Genomic DNA, 22,313 nt, shown 5'->3' with positions numbered 1-22,313 from the left:
AAAATAGCCGTTATCCAAGATATGCTTCAGCAATTATCATCTGATTGCCAATTTTCCACGAGAAGAGCTGAAAATCCCAACACCCTCGGTATGTAAAAAAAATGTTTTGCATCAGAATCGTTTTCTTTTTTATGCTTTGCCACTTTTTAGTCATTATTGTTTTTATTGTAACCAACATTTATTCATTTCTCCTTTCACTTACTCATTCATAGATACGAGTACAGTTCAAAAAAATACCTCTGTTAATCATATTTCAATATGATTTTATATTCAGGGAAAAATCTTTTGAAGTGTTATAATCTTTTTATTTGAATCCATTCAGATTCTTTCATTGCGAATTAATTATTCAAATCAATGTCACCGAGGAAGTGCTCATAATAAAATATTGGTCCGTGACTTTAAAACCATTATCGCAGAATAAACTGCAATTTTCTTTAATCCTTATAACTTTCTACTGAGTGCGCAACAATAATTGTATTTCATGTTTCTATAGAATTCAAATAACTTGTTCTGTTTTCAAAAGAATATTTGAGTCTGGGAAGAACTGAGGAAAAGTTATTTCGAAACTGTTATTAACTCACTCTTATTATTTTATCTTGAAGCCATATTCGCAACCCAAAGAAAGAGATATCTCTCGCGTAGAGTTAGTGAAAACTTAATGGAAAAAATTATGAAAGTTTATTCAATATTTAGTACTCAATTTCTTCTAATTTGTTCCAAAAATACTTTTTAAACTCCATCATAGTTTTTGGGTAATTAAGATTTCATGATTTGTTGCTGAGTGTGAAGTGAAAATTTTAATGTAAATTACTTTTTTGCTTTTCGTAAAGGTCGCCGAAGATTTTGAATTTTCAAACATTTTGCATATCTAACGTGGAAGTTATCGGGTTATTTGGTCAAATTTATAAGAATGATGTTAAAACCTCTTTATTGTCATATGACCTAGCTTACGGCGGATACTTCTGCCTTCTTCAGGGTTCTAAAAAACGGTAACAATAAGTAAAAAATTATTTTCACACAACCAAAATGAACTCACTACAATTTGTGAGTTAGCTCAATGTCAATACAATAATGGTGGCTGTCACAATATTGAGGATACATGAATGTAAGTCTCTTTCCAAAAGGTCGTTAATATAAGATTTTTTTTTCAAATTCAATTAAAATGTCTGCTGAAAAGTGACATACGTCAAACATGAACGAATCGCTACAATTTAAAATGACAATTGACTTGTAATGACAGATGGCCTGTCATTACGAATCTTTTTCTTCTCATTGTGATCTTTTATCAATTCAACCAGGAAACAATATAAATTGTTAATGCCGTTTTTTAGGACCCTGAAGAAGGTAGAATTATCCGCCGAAAGCTAGGTCATATGACAATAAAGAGGTTTTAACATTAGTGTTATAAATTTGAGCAAATAACCCGATAAATTTTGCATATCAATAACTGCAACGATCAATTTTACAGAACATCCAATAGGTAATGCTGATCGGGAGCAGGGTTCCGAAATTTCGTACGAGAATTTGTTCCCTGAAAATGTGGAACAGCCATTATCGAATGAATCTACGCATGATGGTCAGTCTTCTCTGATTAAATATTCTTCATCGATTGATAACAGTGATCCATTCAATACGGACGAAGATGAAGAATATCAACCCCCGATAGATAAAGAGGAAGATGAGGAGGATAAGACTTCAGACTTATCGAGTGACTTGAGTCATGAAATAACCGAAACCCTTCCTACTCAAAGAGATGATTCCTCAATGTTGGATATTTCAGTTAATGAAACTGTGGTCGGTGGAGCAATAAGGGATGCGAAAACAAAATTGGTGAAAGCCAGTGATTCCGGGACAAAAAAATACAGCTGTAAATATTGCAATAAGTTAGTAGCTAAATTAGTTCGTCATATCGAAACGGTGAAAAAACTTTCTCTGATTAACAAAACCAAAAGAGAAAAGAATCTACCCTTGAGTGCAGCAGCACGCGAACGACTCGAGATGATAAAGAAAATAAGGACGAAAGGAAACTTCGAGCACAATATGAAATGCTCAACCTACGACGAATTCATTCCTTGCAGACGACCCCGGCAAAATAAAGCACCTAAAACTGTGTCTGATTTTGCTGCATGTCCGCAGTGCAAAGAAACTTATTCAAAATCAACATTACACAAGCACTACAGAAGATGTACAGGACGATGCTCGAAGTATAATAAGAAAGTTCAAATGTTGAGTCGCCTAACAATGGGTGATATCCACGAAATGGCAGAGCCTCAGTTGAAAAAAATTATATGTCGAATGAGAGACGATGAAATTACGACTATAGTTCGATATGACGAATTAATAATTCTGTTTGGGAATTTGGAAAGCTACAAATACCGACATTCCCAACATCACGGAAAGATGATAAGAGCTAAATTGCGTCGTCTTGGACGTTTGCTCTTGGAGTTGAGGAAGATGAATGAAAATATCAGAGATATCTCCAATTTGTACGACCCCGCTAATTTCACCTGTTTCTTGAAGGCCGTCAACACACTTGGGAATTTCAATGAAGAAAGTGATCTCTTCGATACTCCAGCGACAGCATCTGCATTGGGCATGCTCACCAAGGAACTGGGAGATATATGGATAGCACACTGCATCGAAAAAAAAAATCCAGATGCCAAACGAAATGCTGAAGAATTCCTGCATTTATATAATTTGAAATTTGGCAAGATTATAAATAAAACAGTTGCAGAGTCATAGACGGAAATGAGCATTAAGAAAAAAGTAATTCTTCCTTCGTTCAGTGACATTAAAATCTTACACAAATATCTGACGTGTAAGAGGAATAATGCATTGAACGAATGGAAAAGAAAATTTGATAAGAAGGTTTGGAGGGACCTCTTGGAAGCCACTCTTACATCTATACAACTTTTGAATAGAAGAAGGCCCGGAGAACTAGAGAGAATTAAATTAGTTCATTATAGTTCTTTAGAGAAGATCGACGAGAAAAGTAATTTGGATTTATACAAGAAGCTCAATCCACAATCAAAACAAATTGCGAATAAATATTCAAGAATATTATTGCGAGGGAAACTCAACAGAACTGTTCCAGTTTTGCTTGACAATGAAATGGTGGAATCTTTAAAAATGATTTTGAAGGATAGGAAAGAAGCGGGTGTGTCTGAATCAAATACATATTTATTTGGACTTCCGGGTGGAGCAGAAAAATGGCCTAGTGCATGCGACCTAATGAGAAAATTTTCGATTGCGTGCAAAGCAAATTTACCCTCCACATTAAGGGGTACTTTGTTGAGGAAGCATGTTGCTACGTGTTGCATATCGCTTAATCTTACGGATGGAGAAATTGAGGATTTATCAAATTTCATGGGCCATGACAAAAATATTCATTTGAATATTTATCGACAGCCCGTAGCAACGAAAGATATTCTGCAAATATCCCAACTTCTGGAAAAGGCTCAAGGGGATGACGATCCGAATGCTCCAGATATAGATTTGGAAGAAGTTGATGAGACCGGTGAGTGATTATAATATAAATACATAATAACATAATAACAAATCAATATTATTTTCAGAAAATTATGTTCCAGTGATTCGGCCCCAAACGACTTCATTCCAAGAATGTGAGTAAAGTCAAAATATTCAATTGAAATGTCGCGCAGACAATTTTAGAAAATTTATTGCCATCATAGCACAAAAAATTCCTTTTGGGTTTTTTTAAACCTATACTTATCATGTTTCTATAATTTAATAATTGGACTATCGGAATGAATTCAAATCTATGAAGACCGGATTACTGCACAAGTTCTTTTGTTATCTTAACATAAATACAGGGTGTCAACGGAATATGGAAACATGCTCGCGTTTGCAAATCCTTAGAGTTATCGAGTTCGATTTTTTTAATGTGAAATACGTTCCGATGAGCATAATTCGACTGAGAAAAAATGGCAGAAGTACTTCGGGAAGACCGGAAATGAAAGAGATTTTTTATTTGTAAATGGCACACTGGGTATAGGTATTTTTTCATATTTTCATTTTACACGTCATTATGAACACAACGATATGTCTTTCGTCAATTTTTGATATATCATGTGAATTATTTTGAACATTTCATTTTTATACCTAGATGGCTGAACATGGATCCAATCGTTCAATTTTCAGTTCCGCTAATTGTATCAAATTTTGGCGGTATGTGCTGGGGTGAGTTCACGCTATTTGAAGAAATGCGTGCTCTTGGGGTGATTGTTTCGTCCCACTGCTAGGGTCGGACTCATCAGGTAGGTTAATGAACCCTAGCAGCTACCTACGACAATCGCCGAAGCAGCGTAGTTTGTGCCTGCTATAAACGCCGGTTACGTCGAGGGTATAGAGTTGTGCGTCGCCGGTGGCGCCTCGTTTGGCGTATGCTGCACCGCAATAGACGTACATGCTACCCTGTGATCGCAACCGTCGTGCGCAGTGATGCCATCGTTTGGCCACCCTTGGTACCACCATGAAGAGATGAAGAATTCTTCTACCATGGGTACAACTACGCCGCCACAAAATTTAGCGGAAAGAAAAAACTTTTTTATTGTACTTTGTTTCCAGCATACATGCATTTGAAAAAACATATATTTTTCATTGAAAGTTCATTTCAGGAACTGAAAATTGAACGATTGAATCCATTCTCAGCCATCTAGGTATAAAAATGAAATATTCAAAATAATCGACCTGATATGTCAAAAATTGACAGTTGATTCGTAATGACGTGCACAATGAAAATATGAAAAAATTATCATTTCCGGTCTTCCCGGAAGTACTTCTGACATTTTTTCTCAGTCGAATTATTCTCATCGAAATGTATTTTACATTAAAAAAATCGATAACTCTAAGGATATTCAAACCCGAGCATGTTTCTATATTCCGTTGACACCTTTTATAGGTATTCAATTTCATGGAACATGTAGGTACGGCTAAATGAGAATCCATTGAGTAATGGCATTGAGTTTAAATATATTTAAACCGAATATTACAATTATAATCTAACTCTTACCCAATACTAGATATAGATCATTGATATACAAGAACGTACAAAAATGCCATTTTGAAAGCCTATAATTGGATAATCGATAAGAATGGCGTATTCTCCAATCAAGCTTTGTGAAATCTGGTTCATCTGGAATAATATATTTCATACTGTTCAAATCAAAACACATTCCTGCAGCTATTTTTAGTGAGGGTTGCATCGCACTGCGACTCTATTAGTCTATTGGTATAATGAGAATCAACACCAATCATCAAACAAATAATGTAATGGATTATGCGCAGTGGAAATTTGTAATGAGAATTCGTTTTGCAATTGGTGGATTAGCGACTGGGCGCAGGCGTAGGAATATATTTCGTGCGTACATTTAGTACCGCTACTCCATTCTTCTTCTAGATGACCACTAGGATCATAACAAAGTAGACGCTCGCCATTGCTCGTCCTGTGCTGTGTCCGAAAAAATTTACAATGGATCTCAACGTGATTGTGCAATGTTGCGGTTGAAATACCTGCAGTGAGTGTTTCTCCACGAATATCGAGTTGAACCAAAGGATCTTGGATGAAAATAGTGCCCACAATTTTTTAATTCAACGTGGAGTAATTGCGTGTCACATTTTATGTCCAAGATGTGGTTGCCGGTTTCACCGGATTGGACAAAATGTCTCTTGAGATGCAGAAAAATGATCCGCGTGCCAAGAAGAGGATAGCAGAAATGCGAGACAGTAAGTGTCTTTCAAAGTACTTTTTTTGGGAAATCGCATTTGAGTTTGGTGAAAATATGTTATTTAGTCGATATATTCTTATCAAATCAATTTTTATCCTATGCCATGTTCAAGGTTGAGTGCAGTAGACAAACTGTGGTCGATTGATTTTCTCTTTGCCGTGAACTAATGACTGACTGTATAGTTCGAAATTCCCAATCCATTGGAGGGGTTTGAGAAATCGTCGAAATAGACGAAGCAAAACTAGGTGAGAGAAAATACAATCGAGGCCGTTTGATGAATAGACAATGGGTTATCGGCGGAGTTGAACGGGATGATCATGGTAAAAGCAAGGTATTTCTCGTCCCCCTGTACCGGATCGTTGCTCTGACACATTAATTGGGGTTATTGAACGTTTTGTGAAACCTGGCACACCGATAATAACCGATTGATGGAAGTGGTCCGATGCTTTACAAACAGAGCGTTTACGTTATTTCACTTTGAATCACTCGTTGAACTTAGTTGATCCGGAAATAGAAGCTCGAACTCAGAACACTGAAAGGCTTCGGGTTGAAGTTCGTAAGGTGGTCCCGGGGGCACGGATCATTTGGGGGGTTATCTGTACGACGTTTTGTTCCGTCCGTCCGTTTTTGGAAGGCGGCGCAACGTTTTACTCGCCGGATCATCCATTGCGATAAGGTAATTCAAATAACAGTAATCACACTATGAAATTCGCCCGAATATAATAAATTATCGTTAGTCCGATCAGTTTACTTCACTCCGATTCCGCTCAAGGGAAAACGTTTATGCGAGTTCTTGATTAATAACTAATTATTAACATTAATTCTCATAATTTCGAATGAAAACATAAAAACAGATCATTTTGCAGGTCAAATCTCTTTGATTCCTCTGTGGGATCCTATATTGATGAACACAATCCTTTTTATTGGAAACTTCATATCATATCAAAGTTTTTCCACTCTGACAATCCAGATAGAAAAAGATGGATTCCTCGACCGAATTGAAATCCACCTAGAAAATCTATTATACTTCAATGGAATGTTGTCAAGAATAAATCTTACCTACTACAAACCAAGGTGACTCAATTACATTAGTTACAGTCTCCAAAATACTTTGTTTTACATCAATTCTCATAATTTCGAATGAAAACATAAAAACAGACGATTTTGCAGGTCAAATCTCTTCGATTCCTCTGTGAGATACTATATTGATGAACACAATCCTTTTTATTGGAAACTTCATATCATGTCAAAGTTTCTCCACTCTGACAATCCAGATAGAAAAAGATGGATTCCTCGACCGAATTGAAATCCACCTAGAGAATCTATTATACTTCAATGGAATGTTGTCAAGAATAAATCTTACCTACTACAAACCAAGGTGACTCAATTACATTAGTTACAGTCTCCAAAATACTTTGTTTTACATCAATTCTCATAATTTCGAATGAAAACATAAAAACAGACGATTTTGCAGGTCAAATCTCTTCGATTCCTCTGTGTGATCCTATATTGATGAACAGAATCCTTTTTATTGGAAACTTCATATCATATCAAAGTTTCTCCACTTTGACAATACAGATAGAAAAAGAAGAAATCCTCGAATTTGTTCTTTTTATTGGAAAGTTCATATCATATCAAAGTTTCTCCATTCTGACAATCCAGATGGAAAAAGAAGAAATCTTCGACTGAATTAACATCCACCTCAAAATACCTATTACACTTCAATGGAATGTTGTCAACGATAAATCACACATCTCATTATTTTTTAATAGAATATTTCTAAAAATTTGAATTAATATGTGTTTTGATATTACACATAAGTTACCTGATAAAGATCTGATTTTTTTAATAAAAAAATGTAATCATCATTGAATTGATACTGTATTATCTTTTATTTTTATCAATAAAACAAATACAAAGTGCTTGGTAAAGTGCTCCAACAATTAACAGTCGTCACCATGGATTCGACAAGCGACGGCGATTACACGGAAATGGAGATAGACGACAATGGTACATGGAAGAAGGTACGCCATAAAAGGAGAAAAAACAGGAATCCTAACTCTCCAACATTGCGTAGCCCTAAGAAAAAAACAACTCCATCTGCACCTGAGTCAGCATCGGCGACACCAGCGACAATCTATCGCATAGACTATGAAAAAACACCCGATGGGAATTCCGAAGATGGCACATGTGTGCGTACGAATCTCCCACATACACAACAAACAGAAAAAACAAATAAGCAAAACAGGCAAGCTCGAAACATGAACACTGACAATGATATAAGAGGCAATCAAACATCTGCGAAACCAAATACAATGCACAAAACATTCAAAAATTTATTCCATATGAATACACTACCCAACACAACTAGAATACAAATTGCGAACGCTTGGATAAAAATACTACCCGACAACACAGATATAATAACACCAACAAGGCAAGGATTCCTAATCAAATCTGACAATACAAGAGTCAATTTAATTAAAGCTCTGGAACACCTCAAAAAGGATGGAATCATAACGAATTTTACAGAAACAATGGGAAATACAACACATAATCCAATAAGAAGATCCTCTGAATCGTACTCTGCTGTAATTTCACATGTAGAGATAGAAATTGAAGAACAAGAAATTGCTACGTTATTGACCAAAAACCAAATAAAATATCGTTACTGCAAGAGGATCATCTCAAAAAAAACAAACCGGCCCTCACTGTTCATTAGAATGATAACAGGAGATATTACATCTTACGAGAGACTCATTAATGAAGGGATTTATTACAAATGCAGGCACTATGTAGTAAAACCCAGTTATCCACCAGACCCTATTCCCATACCCTGCACTAGATGCTCACAGTTCACACATACAACCGAGGACTGTAAGGAACCAATTAAATGCAACAAATGTGGAGGGAATCATAGAGACAACCAATGCGAAACGAACTTACCACAAAAATGTAATGCATGCAATTCAACAGACCACGTTGCATGGTCAACAAAATGTCCCAAACGACCACTAAAACCTATAGATGGGATACCTAACGTGAAAATAAGGTCAATCAACAAAAAAAGCTCAGAAATGGACAAAGACAAAACCGAAACGAGTAGAATTCACAAAAGCATCACAATACACGATTACATAATTGAAACATATATAAACAAAATTAACAAACCTAAGAACTCCGATAGACAAGCACTCATTCAGAAACTGCAGAAGCGATTCATGGAAACATATAGAATAAATACTATCCCAACCTTCGTAGGGAACCGTCTCTATGTGCTTATGTTCGACATGAATAAAGAGCCCAGATCAATTGACACTGAACCCTCAGAAGGGGTACAACTCCATCAAGCTATCAATGATTAAGGCAGTCTATTGTAATATAAACAGTATCAATAACAAAAAAGAGTTGATACGCCATTATATAGAAAACAACAACATAAACTGTGCAATGTTTGTAGAAACCAAGACAAGAGAAAACAGCAACTTTCACTACAGAGATTGGAGAACGATATTTAAACACGGAAGTGTTTTGAATCAAAACATCCGGGGAGGAGCACTAGTAATGGCTGAAAAAATGGTTCAAATAGGAAAAAGCAACCCACCACATCTGAATAATGCTTGGAACGATGTTTTACATTTCACCATCCCCTTCAAAGACGATAAAATTCACATATTCTTGATTTACATGCACCACTCTAGTCGGCTGATCGAAGAGAACCTGCTCATTAAAGCATCTCAGTACAAACATTGCATCATTTTGGGAGACTTCAATATAAATACTCGAAGAAAGGTACAGCTAAACAACTTTCTCAGAAACTCTGACTTCACCATACTGGAGACCCCTCCAACATTCTTAATGCAAAACAACCCAGACTCTACACCTGACATGATATTGTGCACAAGAAATATTAAGCATAACATCCTAAGAATTAAGCTCACTCCTGACTTAGGCTCGAATCATCTGGCGATTGAGTTCACAATAGATACTAAAAAAAATCCCTTGAAATACCCTCAAGAAACCAAATTTATATTTGAAAAATGCAACACAGAGGAAGTCAACAAACAAGTAATGGAAGAAATAAACCTAGAAGCAGAAGTCACACCAGCATATATTACACTGTTTCATAGTACACTGGCAAGAATAATAAAACACCAAACCCCAATTTTGAAGAAGAAGTATTATAGTCAAACACTTCCTCCATACATTATTAAACTAATCAGGGTTAAAAAACAACTATATCGGGAGTACAGTATCAATAAGGATTCAAACCTGAAAACAAAGTTCAACAATCTCAATAAAGACATCCAAAAGCTAATCAACAACTACAGATCCCACAAATACCTACAAGCATGTAAGGAAATTGAAGATCAGAAAGGACGAACATACTGGAGAACAATTAAGCAATTATCTAAATACACAACCCACAACTTAAGTAACCCTATACAAGCTAACGGAAAAACTGCGACAAACGACAGAGAGATTACTGAAGCCTTTGCAAAACACTTCCAAAATATCTACAGGAAAACTATTAACAGAGATTTCGATGAAGACCACAAAAAAACAGTAGAGTACTGGTACCAACACAGCTTTCCTTGCACAGAAACAGAAGCTAACATAGAACCTATAACAGAAGAAGAATATTATAAAGCTCTAAACCACGGAAAAAACACAGCCCCCGGTTACGATAACTTGCCCAGGAGAATATTGAGGAAATTGGATCCTAGTATTCACAATACAATAATAAAAATATACAACTTCTGCATCCAAAACTCTTACTTTCCCAACGAATGGAAGAAAGGCATTCTAATTACCATTCCAAAGGCTAAAACGGACCACTCTAAGCTAGAGAATTATCGACCCATCACATTGCTATCTGTACTGGGAAAAACGTTTGAGAAAATTCTATCAGAGAGGATTCGTACTAAGCTAGGAGAAGCTGTTCCACCATACCAGTTTGGATTCAAAACCAAAAATTCAACCACTCACCCTTTACTAATCCTAACATCAAACATACAGTGTAACAAGAAGAAGGGAACAAAGTCGGCAGCCCTTTTCATGGACATACAAAAAGCCTTCGATAGTGTCTGGCATGTCGGACTTATATACAAACTGTTCCACCTTCATTGTCCAATCTATCTGCTGAAAATAGTTAATCAATTTTTAGTAGAGAGAACTATTCAGGTTCGTGTAAAAAACGAAATTTCAGAGCAGTTCACACCACAACAAGGTCTCCCACAAGGCTCAACTCTCTCTCCACTGCTATACAATTTATACTGTCATGACATGTACAATCACAACAACCAAAGAGAACATCGAATCAACGAACAAGCTTACATATTACAATTTGCCGATGATACAGCTTTAATTACTCATGATAAAACAATTGACAAATGCATGGATAAATTACAAGAACTCACAGACGTCACTGTAGCATGGATGAGGCGTTGGAGAATACAGCCAAATCCAAATAAATCAAAATTAATAATTTTCAACCATAAAATCAATGCAAACTCCAAAAATATCCAACTCGGAAACCACATGGTCATACCTACAAACCTGTGCAAGTACCTTGGCATTCAAATAGATAGCAAACTGAGCTTCAAAACACATATTAAAACACAAAAGAAAGCAGCCATCACCAGAGCCGGACACTTTAGATCGCTTACCTACAAAAACTCAGGAATCAGCACCAAAACAGCGAGCACAATTTATAAGATGATCTGCAGGCCTTTATTGGAGTATGGCTCTACGACATTCCTGAATACCCCGAAAACAACACTTAAAAACATCGAAGTAGCAGAAAGAACTTGCCTAAGAAAAATAACTAAACTAAGAAACCCTAAGAATCCAATGCATAATCCGTCAAACCAACTCTTATATGACACAACGAATATAGAACCTATACTGGATAGAATAAACCAACTTGGCAAAAAGTTCATCTCAAATCATACGAACAGATATATTGTGGACCCATTGATACATCATTACCATGGAGAAACTAAAGCTAAATTACCTCTGCTACCAGCTTTCGAATATTTGAAATCGTTATGATAACTTTTTTAATATAATATACTATTATTGTTTAATATAAGCAAATGTAACTGGCTGGAAGACCTAGGTCGATAGCCGTTTGACTGACTGGTCAATAAAGTTTTTCTCTCTATCAGGATAATACCAACTTTATTTCAATCTTCCAAAGATCAAGAACAATAAATAAAAAAAAATAATAGGTTATAATTAATTTATTGTTTCTTACATCTTCAGTCAACGCTTCGAATATAAAGAACATCGAAATAGAAATTAAACAGATAAATGAAAAATATTCTTTGATCACGAAAAAATGATCTACACGTTGTATATCATAATTCATTTACAACAGTAACATGACACGAATTTAATTAATGTATATTAAATTGATATTATTCCCTAAAAAATACAAATTCAAAGCGCAATCTGTCAAATATCGTATGTTTAAACATGAAATAGGAATTTGGTTGATGACTGAGGGGATTTCTGCGAATTTGAAACTTATATGGTAAGAATAAAAAATAATTGTTCAGCTTCGAAACCAAAGCTCACAACGAGCGCCCTAAGTTTAGCAATGTGAACACATATTAGTGTTATGTGGTGAACACTTTCATTTAAAACCCTACACTTCAACATTGTGAATAGGTCTTAATACTCTTAAGTGTAAACATGGCCTTACGAATAGAAATATTCTCTATGCGCCTTTTCCTACGCATCTAAAAATAAATCCACCATGCTATTGGACACTTTACATGGAATATGATCGAATAATGTACTTGCAAGTTAAGACTTTCAATTCTCTTTAAAATTAAATATGAAAACGAATACAAATATAAATTATTCTCAAATTATAATGAATTTCTATTTTGACAACCTGATCAACATCATAGAAGCATGTCTCTGATTGACATGCTCACACTAATAATTATTTGATTGGTCGCAATGAAATCTACGAGTTCCCATAAAGTTCAATGATTCGTCCATGGTCCAATATCCCTACGCGAATTCGAAATTTAACACGGCAACGGGCAAATCGACCATTTTCATTTCATTTCGTGGTTGCAAACGACGCCATAAAGAAAGCTATAAAAGAGGTAACTAATTTGATATTTTCAAGCAATTATTCGATATAAATTTTTAATGAAAATATCTTCGCATGTGTTAAAGCATATTTTTCGAAAATATACAAATATTTCGTATTTACTTTGATGGGTTTTGAAGATTTTCATTTTTTTATTGAATGGAACGATAGCCATATTAATTTTTTAATTGTGCTTCATTCAAATCGTTGTTATATTTCACGAAAAGAACGAAATCGACAATTTCCAAACATTAAATATTACTCTTCAAAAATTTAATTTATGAAAAAATTATTAAACATCTAATAAAAAAATTTCGAGCTGAGACCTGAATCAAATTTACATCAATTTCAAAAAAACATTATCTATAAATATTTATATATATTTATTTCTCTTTACAGATTCGCAGTTTTAATAAAATGGATAATGTAAGTTTCATTTTTGATCCTGTATTAATTATTACTGTCTAATAAATAGACACTTATTAATATATAAATGAAATGCCAATTAATGTGAAGAAATGCAATAAATGATATATTCAATTCTTTCAGGTGAACCCACAACAACATAAATCACTTGAAAACTTATTCTAAGGATACAGAGGTGGATGGTTGGAATATAAATATATATACATATCTTTTTCCCTTCTTCAGCCAAAATCTCTAATTAGTACTCTTTTCCAACCTCCTCCTTTTTAGCTTTAGCCTATGTATCTATCAATAATCAGTCCTATAACCTTCTTGACCTTCTCTCACTTACCTATGCATTTGTTGTGAGAAATCCATTTTTTACTATCTTCCTTCCTTCTTATTTCTTCATTTATTATCCTGCTTTTTATTTATCAAGTCACATTATATTTCCAATACTATGTTTCCATAATTAAGATATTTCTCCGATTTCCTTCATTTATCACTGTGACCCCTTTTCCTTATATATCATAATACTAACTATAAACTATTGTTCATTTCAAAAATTCTTCATTAAGATATGTGATTTTGCGAATACTTCGAATGGAATTTTACAGTTCAATAAATCTTCGATTAATTGACAAGATCACAATATTGCAATTGAATTACCCTCTTCAACCACCCTCTTTTAAATATTCCCCAATAGAAAAAATAAAGCTAAAGCTAAAACAAAAAAATTGTCAACATTCTTATCTAAATCAATGCGGAATTTATAATAATTGCTCATAAATTATTCTATATATATATATATATATATATATATATATATATATATATATATATATATATATATATATATATATATATATATATATATATATATATATATATACGTATATATATATATATATATATATATACGCAGGGTGGTCGTGAGACTATCGGGGAGTGACGCCCCCGCGTACCCGAGTCAACACAATCCGCCCGAGGTCAGCACCCTCGACGGATTTTTTTCTACAATATGCTCCTATTACTAGAAGTAAATTTCAGGGCAGTGGGGAGTCCCGGGCCGGCTCCTCTCGGAACTGTCCGGATGTTCGGCCTGTAGGAGGTTCGTGTGGGGCGAGCGGCGCACCCCTCCGAGATGGCACCGTAAGGCCAGCTCCTGCCCCTGTAATGGGGAATGGTCGACGCAGCTTGGGTGTTTCAGTGAATCACCCCGCTCCAAGACTGCGACAGGATGGACGAACGCGCTGGACAAGAGATGAAAATTACACAGTAATGCGCGCGCATTATATTGCTATGGACCTTGCTGAGCGAACAGACAAAACCTACCGACAACTACTGGTAGATGTATGGCATGATATGAGGCCTGACAGACAAGTATACGCACAGCTGATATCTAATCGCGTAAGATGGATTTTGAACGGACAGAAGTTTTCGGCAGCTGAACTGGAGACCATTAGAGCGACGTGCTCACCATGTGTCCAAACGGGAGAACAAATGACTCAACAAGACGAAACACGCAGGTCGTCACCAAGAGTAAGGAGAAGCTTGTTGTTCACTGAGGGAGGACCAACTGATGAGCTGGAAGAGTCATTTCTGGAAAATCTGTTGAAGTACTCGGGAGTTGAACCTTCGAGCCGGCCGAGAATACCCAGGCTGAAGTACTCGAGGGAGGCTATGTGGTCGGTCCAGTCCCTCAACTCTGTTCTTCCACGACATCTTGAGAACGTTAGCAACCTTGAGGGACTGGTGGATATTGTGTATGCTGGAGCGGTCACCATATCTGAGATGAACGGAAGCAAGGTAGGACCATCGCCTGAGGTCCGCATGAGGAAACAGCTCTCCATCCCACCATGGAAAGATCGCCTGCAAAAGAAGATATCTAATATGAGGAAGAAGATCGGAATCATGCATACTTACCTGAATACACCGAATCCATCTACGAAAGTAATCAGGGCAGTCAGGAGGATCGCATCGGAGTTCCACATCAGAAGAAGAGATCCCTCCTTCAGAGACAAGGTTCATCTCAGGTGTGACTGCCTGAAACAAAAAATAAAAGTTTTGGGAAGCCGAATACATCGCTATAACGAAAGGGTGAAGCGCTATGCGAGTAACAGACTTTTTTATACCAACCAAAAACAGTTTTTCAGAAGTTTGGAAGGAAACGAAGACACTGAATTGGCCCATCTTGAGGTGAAACAAGCCCATCAGTATTGGTCGAGCATTTGGTCTGAAAAAACAACTCATGATGCAAAAGCATACTGGATTGATGAGGCGCGATCCAAGATACCGGGAGCTCGGATGCCTGACATAGTCATCGAAGTCGCGGATATAGTTGACGCTCTGAGAAGATCTAAGAACTGGGCAGCCCCGGGGGTTGATAAGATCCAGAATTATTGGTACAAGTATTTCACCTCTATTCACCAGCCCCTGCAACAGTTTTTCCGGAGCGCTTTGGCTGACCCTTCCATAATTCCGACATTTTTCACCAAAGGCATAACTCATTTGATATCTAAAGGGGATGATCCCGCTGACCCAAAAAACTATCGCCCGATCACGTGCCTCCCGACTGTTTATAAAATTTTCACTTCCATTCTAACTAAGTACACAAACGAACATCTTAGGCGACATGGTCTGATGGCACGCGAACAGAATGGATGCCGAGCGAGGTCTAAAGGATGCAAAGAGCTGCTCGTCTCTGACTGCATCCTGACCAAACAGGCACGCAAAAGGCTTAGGAATATATCAGTCGCGTGGGTGGACTACCAAAAAGCCTTCGATTCGGTACCCCACTCCTGGCTTCTGGAGGTATTGAGAATGCATGGGGTCGCTGAAAATATCATTAAGATTTTGAGTCATCTTATGAAGAGCTGGAGGACAACATTGCTGGTGAAAGATGGTAGTCATACGGAGGAGTCGGAGATGGTTTATATTTATCGCGGAATCTTCCAGGGAGACAGCTTTAGCCCTTTATGGTTTTGTCTTGCCCTCAATCCCTTGAGCTTGCTCCTCAACAATACCAAGTATGGATATGTTATAAACAAAAGAAGAAAAATTACCATCACACACTACCTCTATATGGACGACCTCAAGTTGTACGCTGCAAACCAAGACGAGCTCAGAGGGCTGCTGGAGACGGTGAGAGCTTTCAGTGACTCGATTGGTATGAAAATGGGCACGGATAAGTGTGCAGTTCTTGAGGTGAGGAGGGGAAAGATACAGAATGCGGGGCAGGCGACAACTCTCATGACCAATCTCGCGATACCGAATCTGAACACCAATGATACGTACAAGTACCTAGGAATTAGACAAGCGCTTGAGATTGATGTTTCCGCGATGAAGCGCTCATTTAAGGAGAAACTGCTTGGGCGAATAAACTTGCTTCTGAAATCGGGACTCAACTCGAAGTCCCTCTTTACCGCCATTAACATATGGGCGATGCCGTGTATGACTTATTCATTTGGCGTGTTGACCTGGTCGACGACCGAGCTTCGGGATCTGGATAGAGCTGTAAGATCTGCGCTCACCAGATGTGGAATCCACCACCCCCATTCGTCCACAATCAGACTCTACCTCCCACGCCACCAGGGAGGTAGGGGTTTACTCAATATCGAGGCCACTCACCGCAGAGATGTTGAAAGCTTGAGGAAGTATTTTTATGCAAACAACTCACCTCTTTCCCAGGCTTTGTGTGAGGCTGACGAAAACATCTCAGCACTCAATCTGGCCCAACGTGATCACCAACTGCCTCCCATAAAAACAACTGAGGAACTAATATCGGAATGGAAATCCAAGGCCCTCCATGGCAGGTACCCTAGCCACCTGGAAAATACTAACGTGAATAAGTTGGAAACAATGGAATACTTACGTGCGGGATACCTCTTCCCGGAAACGGAAGGTAGAATCATCGCAATCCAGGACCAGGTGATGCCTACTAGGATGTACCTGAAACATATAGCAAAGAAAGATATACCATCTGACCGATGCAGAAAATGTCTTCAAGCTCCCGAATCAATACAGCACATGACATCTTCGTGCTCAATTATGGCACCTAGGGAATATCTTGAGAGACACAACGCCATGGCTAAACTGTACCATCAGCAGATCGCACTCCGTTATGGACTGATACAAGATGAGGTAGAGCAACATCTATACCTGCCAAAAACCCTTCTGGAAAATGATAAGTTCAAACTTTACTGGGATGCCACGATGTTCACTTCCCAGGGTGTAGCTCATAATCGCCCAGATATAACGATTTTCGATAAAGAAAAGAATTTGTGCCTGATGCTCGATGTTACTATTCCAGCAGATGAGAACATCGCTAGAGCTTACACAGAAAAGCTGAGCAAATATGGAGATCTGGCGTTCCAATTGAAAGAGCTACACAAATTGAAATCTGTCAGCGTACTCCCTCTGATAATATCAACGAATGGGTTGGTTGAGAAGCACCTGGTCGAGAATACCGAGCGACTTGGATTAAACAGGAAACTGGTTTCACATGCGCAGAAGCAGGTCATCCTTCAAACCGTACGGATAGTAAGGAAGTTCCTGCAGAGTTCATAGCGAGTTGCTGGCTGCCTTGGCGATTCGTCCGGCAGGTAGTGAATGGATCTCCCGAAACTAAACGGTGGAAAAAAAAAAAAAAAAAAAAAAAAAAAAAAAAAAAATATATATATATATATATATATATATATATATATATATATATATATATATATATATAAAATATATATATATATTGATAAATGTTTCAAATATTCTCATATCTCTTTTATAATCCCATGATCATATTCATTTGCAATTGAATATCTTTCAAATTCAGTTTTTGCTTTAACCTGAACTGTGCAGTCAGACCTAAAAATTAATAAATCATTAAAAACACTTAATATTTCAAAACCTTTACTTCAGTAGATCGATACACCATAAATGATAACTTTTAAACTGATATTTCATAAATTAATCAATTATTGAGTTGTAAGTTTAAATTATAAGAATCTGGTTGAAGATTATTGGGAGAAGATGAAATTTAACAATACTTCATAATTATTCAATATCAGTCAGATTCCGAATAAGATAGACGTAACAATATTTATACTCAATGGCCTATACAAAAAAAAATAAGAAAAAATTCTAGAAGTTACAGAATTTTTGGAAAAATTTAAATTAATTGGAATATTCATTGATGTCCAGATACACAGTTGTGTACAAGTTGTAACAGTTTAGGTTCAAGATAAGTTTCAAGTTAATCTGAAATTAATATCGTTAATATTCATTGTTCTGTTAGGCTGAACAAAGATTAATGTTACAATAGGCTTAATCTTGGACTGAACAACCACAAGTAAAGAATGAAACTTGAAATTTATTAGAATTTAAATGAATGTAGTTATTTCCAGAAATTTAACGTAATATCTAGGAAAAGTTTTATCATTTATTTCTCAGATTCCTAGAATCACTTAAACCTGACCATGAGAATTGATCTCTACATAAATGAAAACTATTAATAATATTGAAGATCGGTCTGATGTTACAGATGCTCTTCCAAATTTTATAACTTTTGAGATTTTCCGGAAACTTTATAAACATTGAATTCTTAAAAACTGGTAATATTGCTAAGCAATTAATTCTTGCACTCAATTGTTAATTTTACAATTAGATAGAGTAATAGGGTAAATTTTTACCTATACTTTTATTAGAATTATATCCGAAATAAATAAATAAGTATATTGTCTTATAAAATATTAGTCTCATAATAATTAACAACACCAATTAAACCATGCTAATAGGGTACTCTGTTGATTTGTCAAAATAAGCTGACCGTTCATTGCCGTGGGGCACACAAGCTTTTCTCTTGATTGATTTATATAAGTTTTAGTGACATTTTAGTGAATTCATTATATTTCGTGAATGTTTTTGGAAAAAAAATTGTTTCCGACGTCAGATCTCCTTATCATAAACAATTCGTTTAATAGAAATTCGAAACGGCGGATGTTCTTTAAACATTTCCATCGTCCCTATCATTTTTACTTCTACACTTAAATACACAATAAAAAGCAGGCATCTTCTCATTAGCTGCGAAAGTATAAAAATTTAAAAAAATTAACACACACCGGTTCAATGAAAAAATGCTTTATGTGCCCCACGGCAACGAACGGTCAGCTAATTTTGAAAAATCAGTTCGTACAGTGGTTCACAACGGTTGTGAACTGAACAGAGCATCAGAGCGAAGATTAACTTCCTCTTTGATCAGAGCAAGCACAATTCCATTTTAGGAGGCGGAAATCCATTTGCGCTTGCTCTATACAGTTCACAACCGTTGTGAACCACTCGACGAACAAACCTATTGTCAGAAAACCGTATAATTTTTAGATTGCTACAGAGTTGTGATCATAAACTTACTCCTAGAGAAGAGTATGAGTATGCATACTCTAAGGTATGTATACTCTAAAGTATGTTTGTGAACGCTTCAAGTAAGCAGTGTTCACTCCATAGGGTAAACGGAGCTTACTCCGTAGCTTACTCCGAGTCATTGAATTCTAAAAGAACTATTAGAGTTCCATGCTCAGAGTACATTTGTGAACCCAACCCAGAAGTAATTTATGATATATATTATCTACATTCGAGGTTCAAACAAAAATTATTGGGATACACTGTCAGGTTCAAATTAGAAGACTCTTTTTAATTCATTCGAGTTTAGAGTAACTGTTTTATTAGCATCTTCAGGAATCTACAAATATACTCAGTGAATTAAAAAGAGTTTTCTAATTTGAACGTGACGTGTATCCCAATAATTTTTTTTGACTTGATTTACTGTTAGATTTAACAGTAAATAACTTTTCTCTACCCTATTTGATGTTCTCAACCATGTAGTGGCAAAGAGGACAGGGGAAAATAAAAATCCTTAATGAGATGCCGACGTTTCGACCTTTATTTCTGGTCTTTTTCAAGGCTGGAAACAGAACGACATTGAAAATATGGGGCGCTACATAGTGCCATAATATAAAAACAGTATAATCTAGTAGTTGTAGAAATAAAATACAATATACAATACCACACAATACAATATACAATAGGGTAATATAAAAAACATGCTTAAAAACACATACCTATTCATATGGATTATCCCTCATAATATTCTGAGGTGGACATGAAACTGTGTCGTCAATTCTTTTAAAAACTCAATATAAAGGTCCATTTGTCAATAGATAAAAATCATTTAAAATCTTTCGTTTCCTACAATAAACAACTGAACCAGACTCCGTATTATCTGACGTATACAGAGCATCGAGCGTCATATGGTAATCTAATATCACAGTAGCAGGTATGTTCCTGAAATTCTTCAAGAACGAATCATCCGTTTATACCTCTCTAAAATATTGTGGTATATTGTGCTCAAATTCTGTACGTCAGTCCTCAAATTCACCGTCTCGTTCAAAGAAATATGAACCATCTCACCGATACATCTCCTTTTATAATTTTTTTCCTTTTCCAAGATGGTGACGTTCTCGAAATCGAAATTGTGGTCTTCGTTGAAGTGATGGGCAGCTAGAGCGGTTTTTTCATTTTTATCTTTATTAATGGTTCTACAATCATATCTGTGCTGGTAGACTCTATTTTTAAGATACTGTTTGGTCATACCTATGTAGCATCTGCTGCAGTCTTTACAAGGGATTTTGTATATTAATTCCGACTGTAAATCATCTGGAGTTTTGTCTTTGATTTTCGAGAAGAGGGAACTGACGCATTTCAGTGGATAGAAAGCCAGTCTTGTAGAAGGGTTAGTTTGTTGTAATGCTCTACTCATGTTTTCAGATAAACCCTGTATATAAGGAAAACGGTAATATCTGGTTCGTTCATCACCTCTCGAGCCTGCATTGTCAGTGAGCACTTTTCTTTTATATTGATTGAGAACACGTTTGACCAAGGTTGTTGGGTAATTATTTTTTGTTAGTAATTCAGTTATTTTTAGTTCATTTTCTCTATGAAATCTTTCATCACTCAAGTGAATAGCACGGAACATTAAGTTTGTTATCGTTGCTATCTTTTGGGATGTGGGGTGTTGTGATCGGTAGTTCAACATTCTACCAGACGAGGTGGGTTTGGTATACCAATTGGTGCTTATAGTTCCATCTTCGTTCCGAATCAACAGTATATCCAAAAATGGTATTGTTGCCTCGGACTCCCGTTCAATGGTGAATTGCAATTTATGATGAACGTTATTGAACTTGAGGAGTAATTCGTCAGATTTCCCTTTCGGTATTGAGAAAATAGTGTCATCCACATATAATCTGATAAAGTGGACATCAAAGGTCAGCGTTCTTAAGCTTGTCGTTATTACTTCATCCATAACCAAGGCGGCTAGTGTGCCGCTAGCAGGATTTCCCATGGCTGCGCCATCAATCTGCACATATATTACACCGTTAAAGGAGAAGTAACTAGAGTCAAAAATGTACTCAACCATTTTGCAAAATAAATTTTGTGGAATTGTTGTATATGCAGATATATACTGCCATCGTTTCTTTATAATGTGTAAAACTAGGGCTTTAGGAATATTAGTATATAACGATATAACGTCGAGTGACACCCATTCACTTTCCTTAGGTACTCTAATTTCCTTGACGAAGTCTACAAAATCTTTGGAATTCGATATATTGTATTCGAATGATGTAGTGACAGGAGATAAAATATCATGAATATATTTGGACAGGTTGTATGATGGAGCACCTATACAACTGACCACAGGTCTAATGGAAATATTCTCCTTGTGAGTTTTTCTGAGGCCATATAACTTTGGAATAACCGAGTTATGACATTTTAGATGTTTCGCTTTCATTTCATCAATGGCGCCCACATCCCTAAGTTCTTTCACGATTTCATTGGCCAAAGTTTGAAATTTATTTGTTGGGTCACTAGGCGTTATTTTATATGTTCCTGTATCAGACAATAAATTCTCCATATATGAGATATACTCATCTCTATACATGATAACTGTGGAATTTCCCTTGTCAGCTCGCATAACAATGCAATCCGGATGTTGTTTGAGGAAT

General features: G+C 36.3%; 1 protein-coding gene and 2 long non-coding RNA genes across 3 annotated transcripts; 2 read left to right on the top strand and 1 right to left on the bottom strand.

Annotated features, from left to right (window-relative positions):
• The first annotated feature begins 2,096 nt into the window (after nucleotides 1–2,096).
• On the top strand, nucleotides 2,097–13,928 carry LOC123322026. Its single transcript, XM_044909850.1, has 4 exons — nucleotides 2,097–3,517; nucleotides 3,576–3,623; nucleotides 13,258–13,284; nucleotides 13,408–13,928. The coding sequence occupies exons 1-3, from the start codon at nucleotides 2,749–2,751 to the stop codon at nucleotides 13,269–13,271; spliced, it is 831 nt and encodes a 276-aa protein (XP_044765785.1). The 5' UTR covers nucleotides 2,097–2,748; the 3' UTR covers nucleotides 13,272–13,284; nucleotides 13,408–13,928.
• On the top strand, nucleotides 6,029–6,720 carry LOC123322027. Its single transcript, XR_006539025.1, has 2 exons — nucleotides 6,029–6,423; nucleotides 6,614–6,720. It is a non-coding gene; the product is annotated as an uncharacterized LOC123322027 (long non-coding RNA).
• Nucleotides 13,929–20,128: 6,200 nt separating the features above from the next.
• On the bottom strand, nucleotides 20,129–20,634 carry LOC123321904. The gene is made up of 2 exons (XR_006538972.1): nucleotides 20,373–20,634; nucleotides 20,129–20,215 (listed from the first exon to the last, which is right to left on the bottom strand). It is a non-coding gene; the product is annotated as an uncharacterized LOC123321904 (long non-coding RNA).
• Nucleotides 20,635–22,313: the final 1,679 nt, after the last annotated feature.

Source organism: Coccinella septempunctata, chromosome X (assembly GCF_907165205.1).
Source record: "Coccinella septempunctata chromosome X, icCocSept1.1, whole genome shotgun sequence".
NCBI lineage: Eukaryota > Metazoa > Arthropoda > Insecta > Coleoptera > Coccinellidae > Coccinella > Coccinella septempunctata.
Note: the sequence above shows the minus strand (reverse complement) of the source record. Positions and strands in the feature narration are given on the sequence as shown.

Excerpts from the sequence above, each read along its gene's own strand:
- LOC123322026 (XM_044909850.1), top strand. The coding sequence starts at position 2,749 with ATGAGCATTAAGAAAAAAGTAATTCTTCCTTCGTTCAGTGACATTAAA. Across the intron at positions 3,518-3,575 it reads GGAAGAAGTTGATGAGACCG|AAAATTATGTTCCAGTGATT; the intron begins GTGAGTGATTAT and ends TATTATTTTCAG.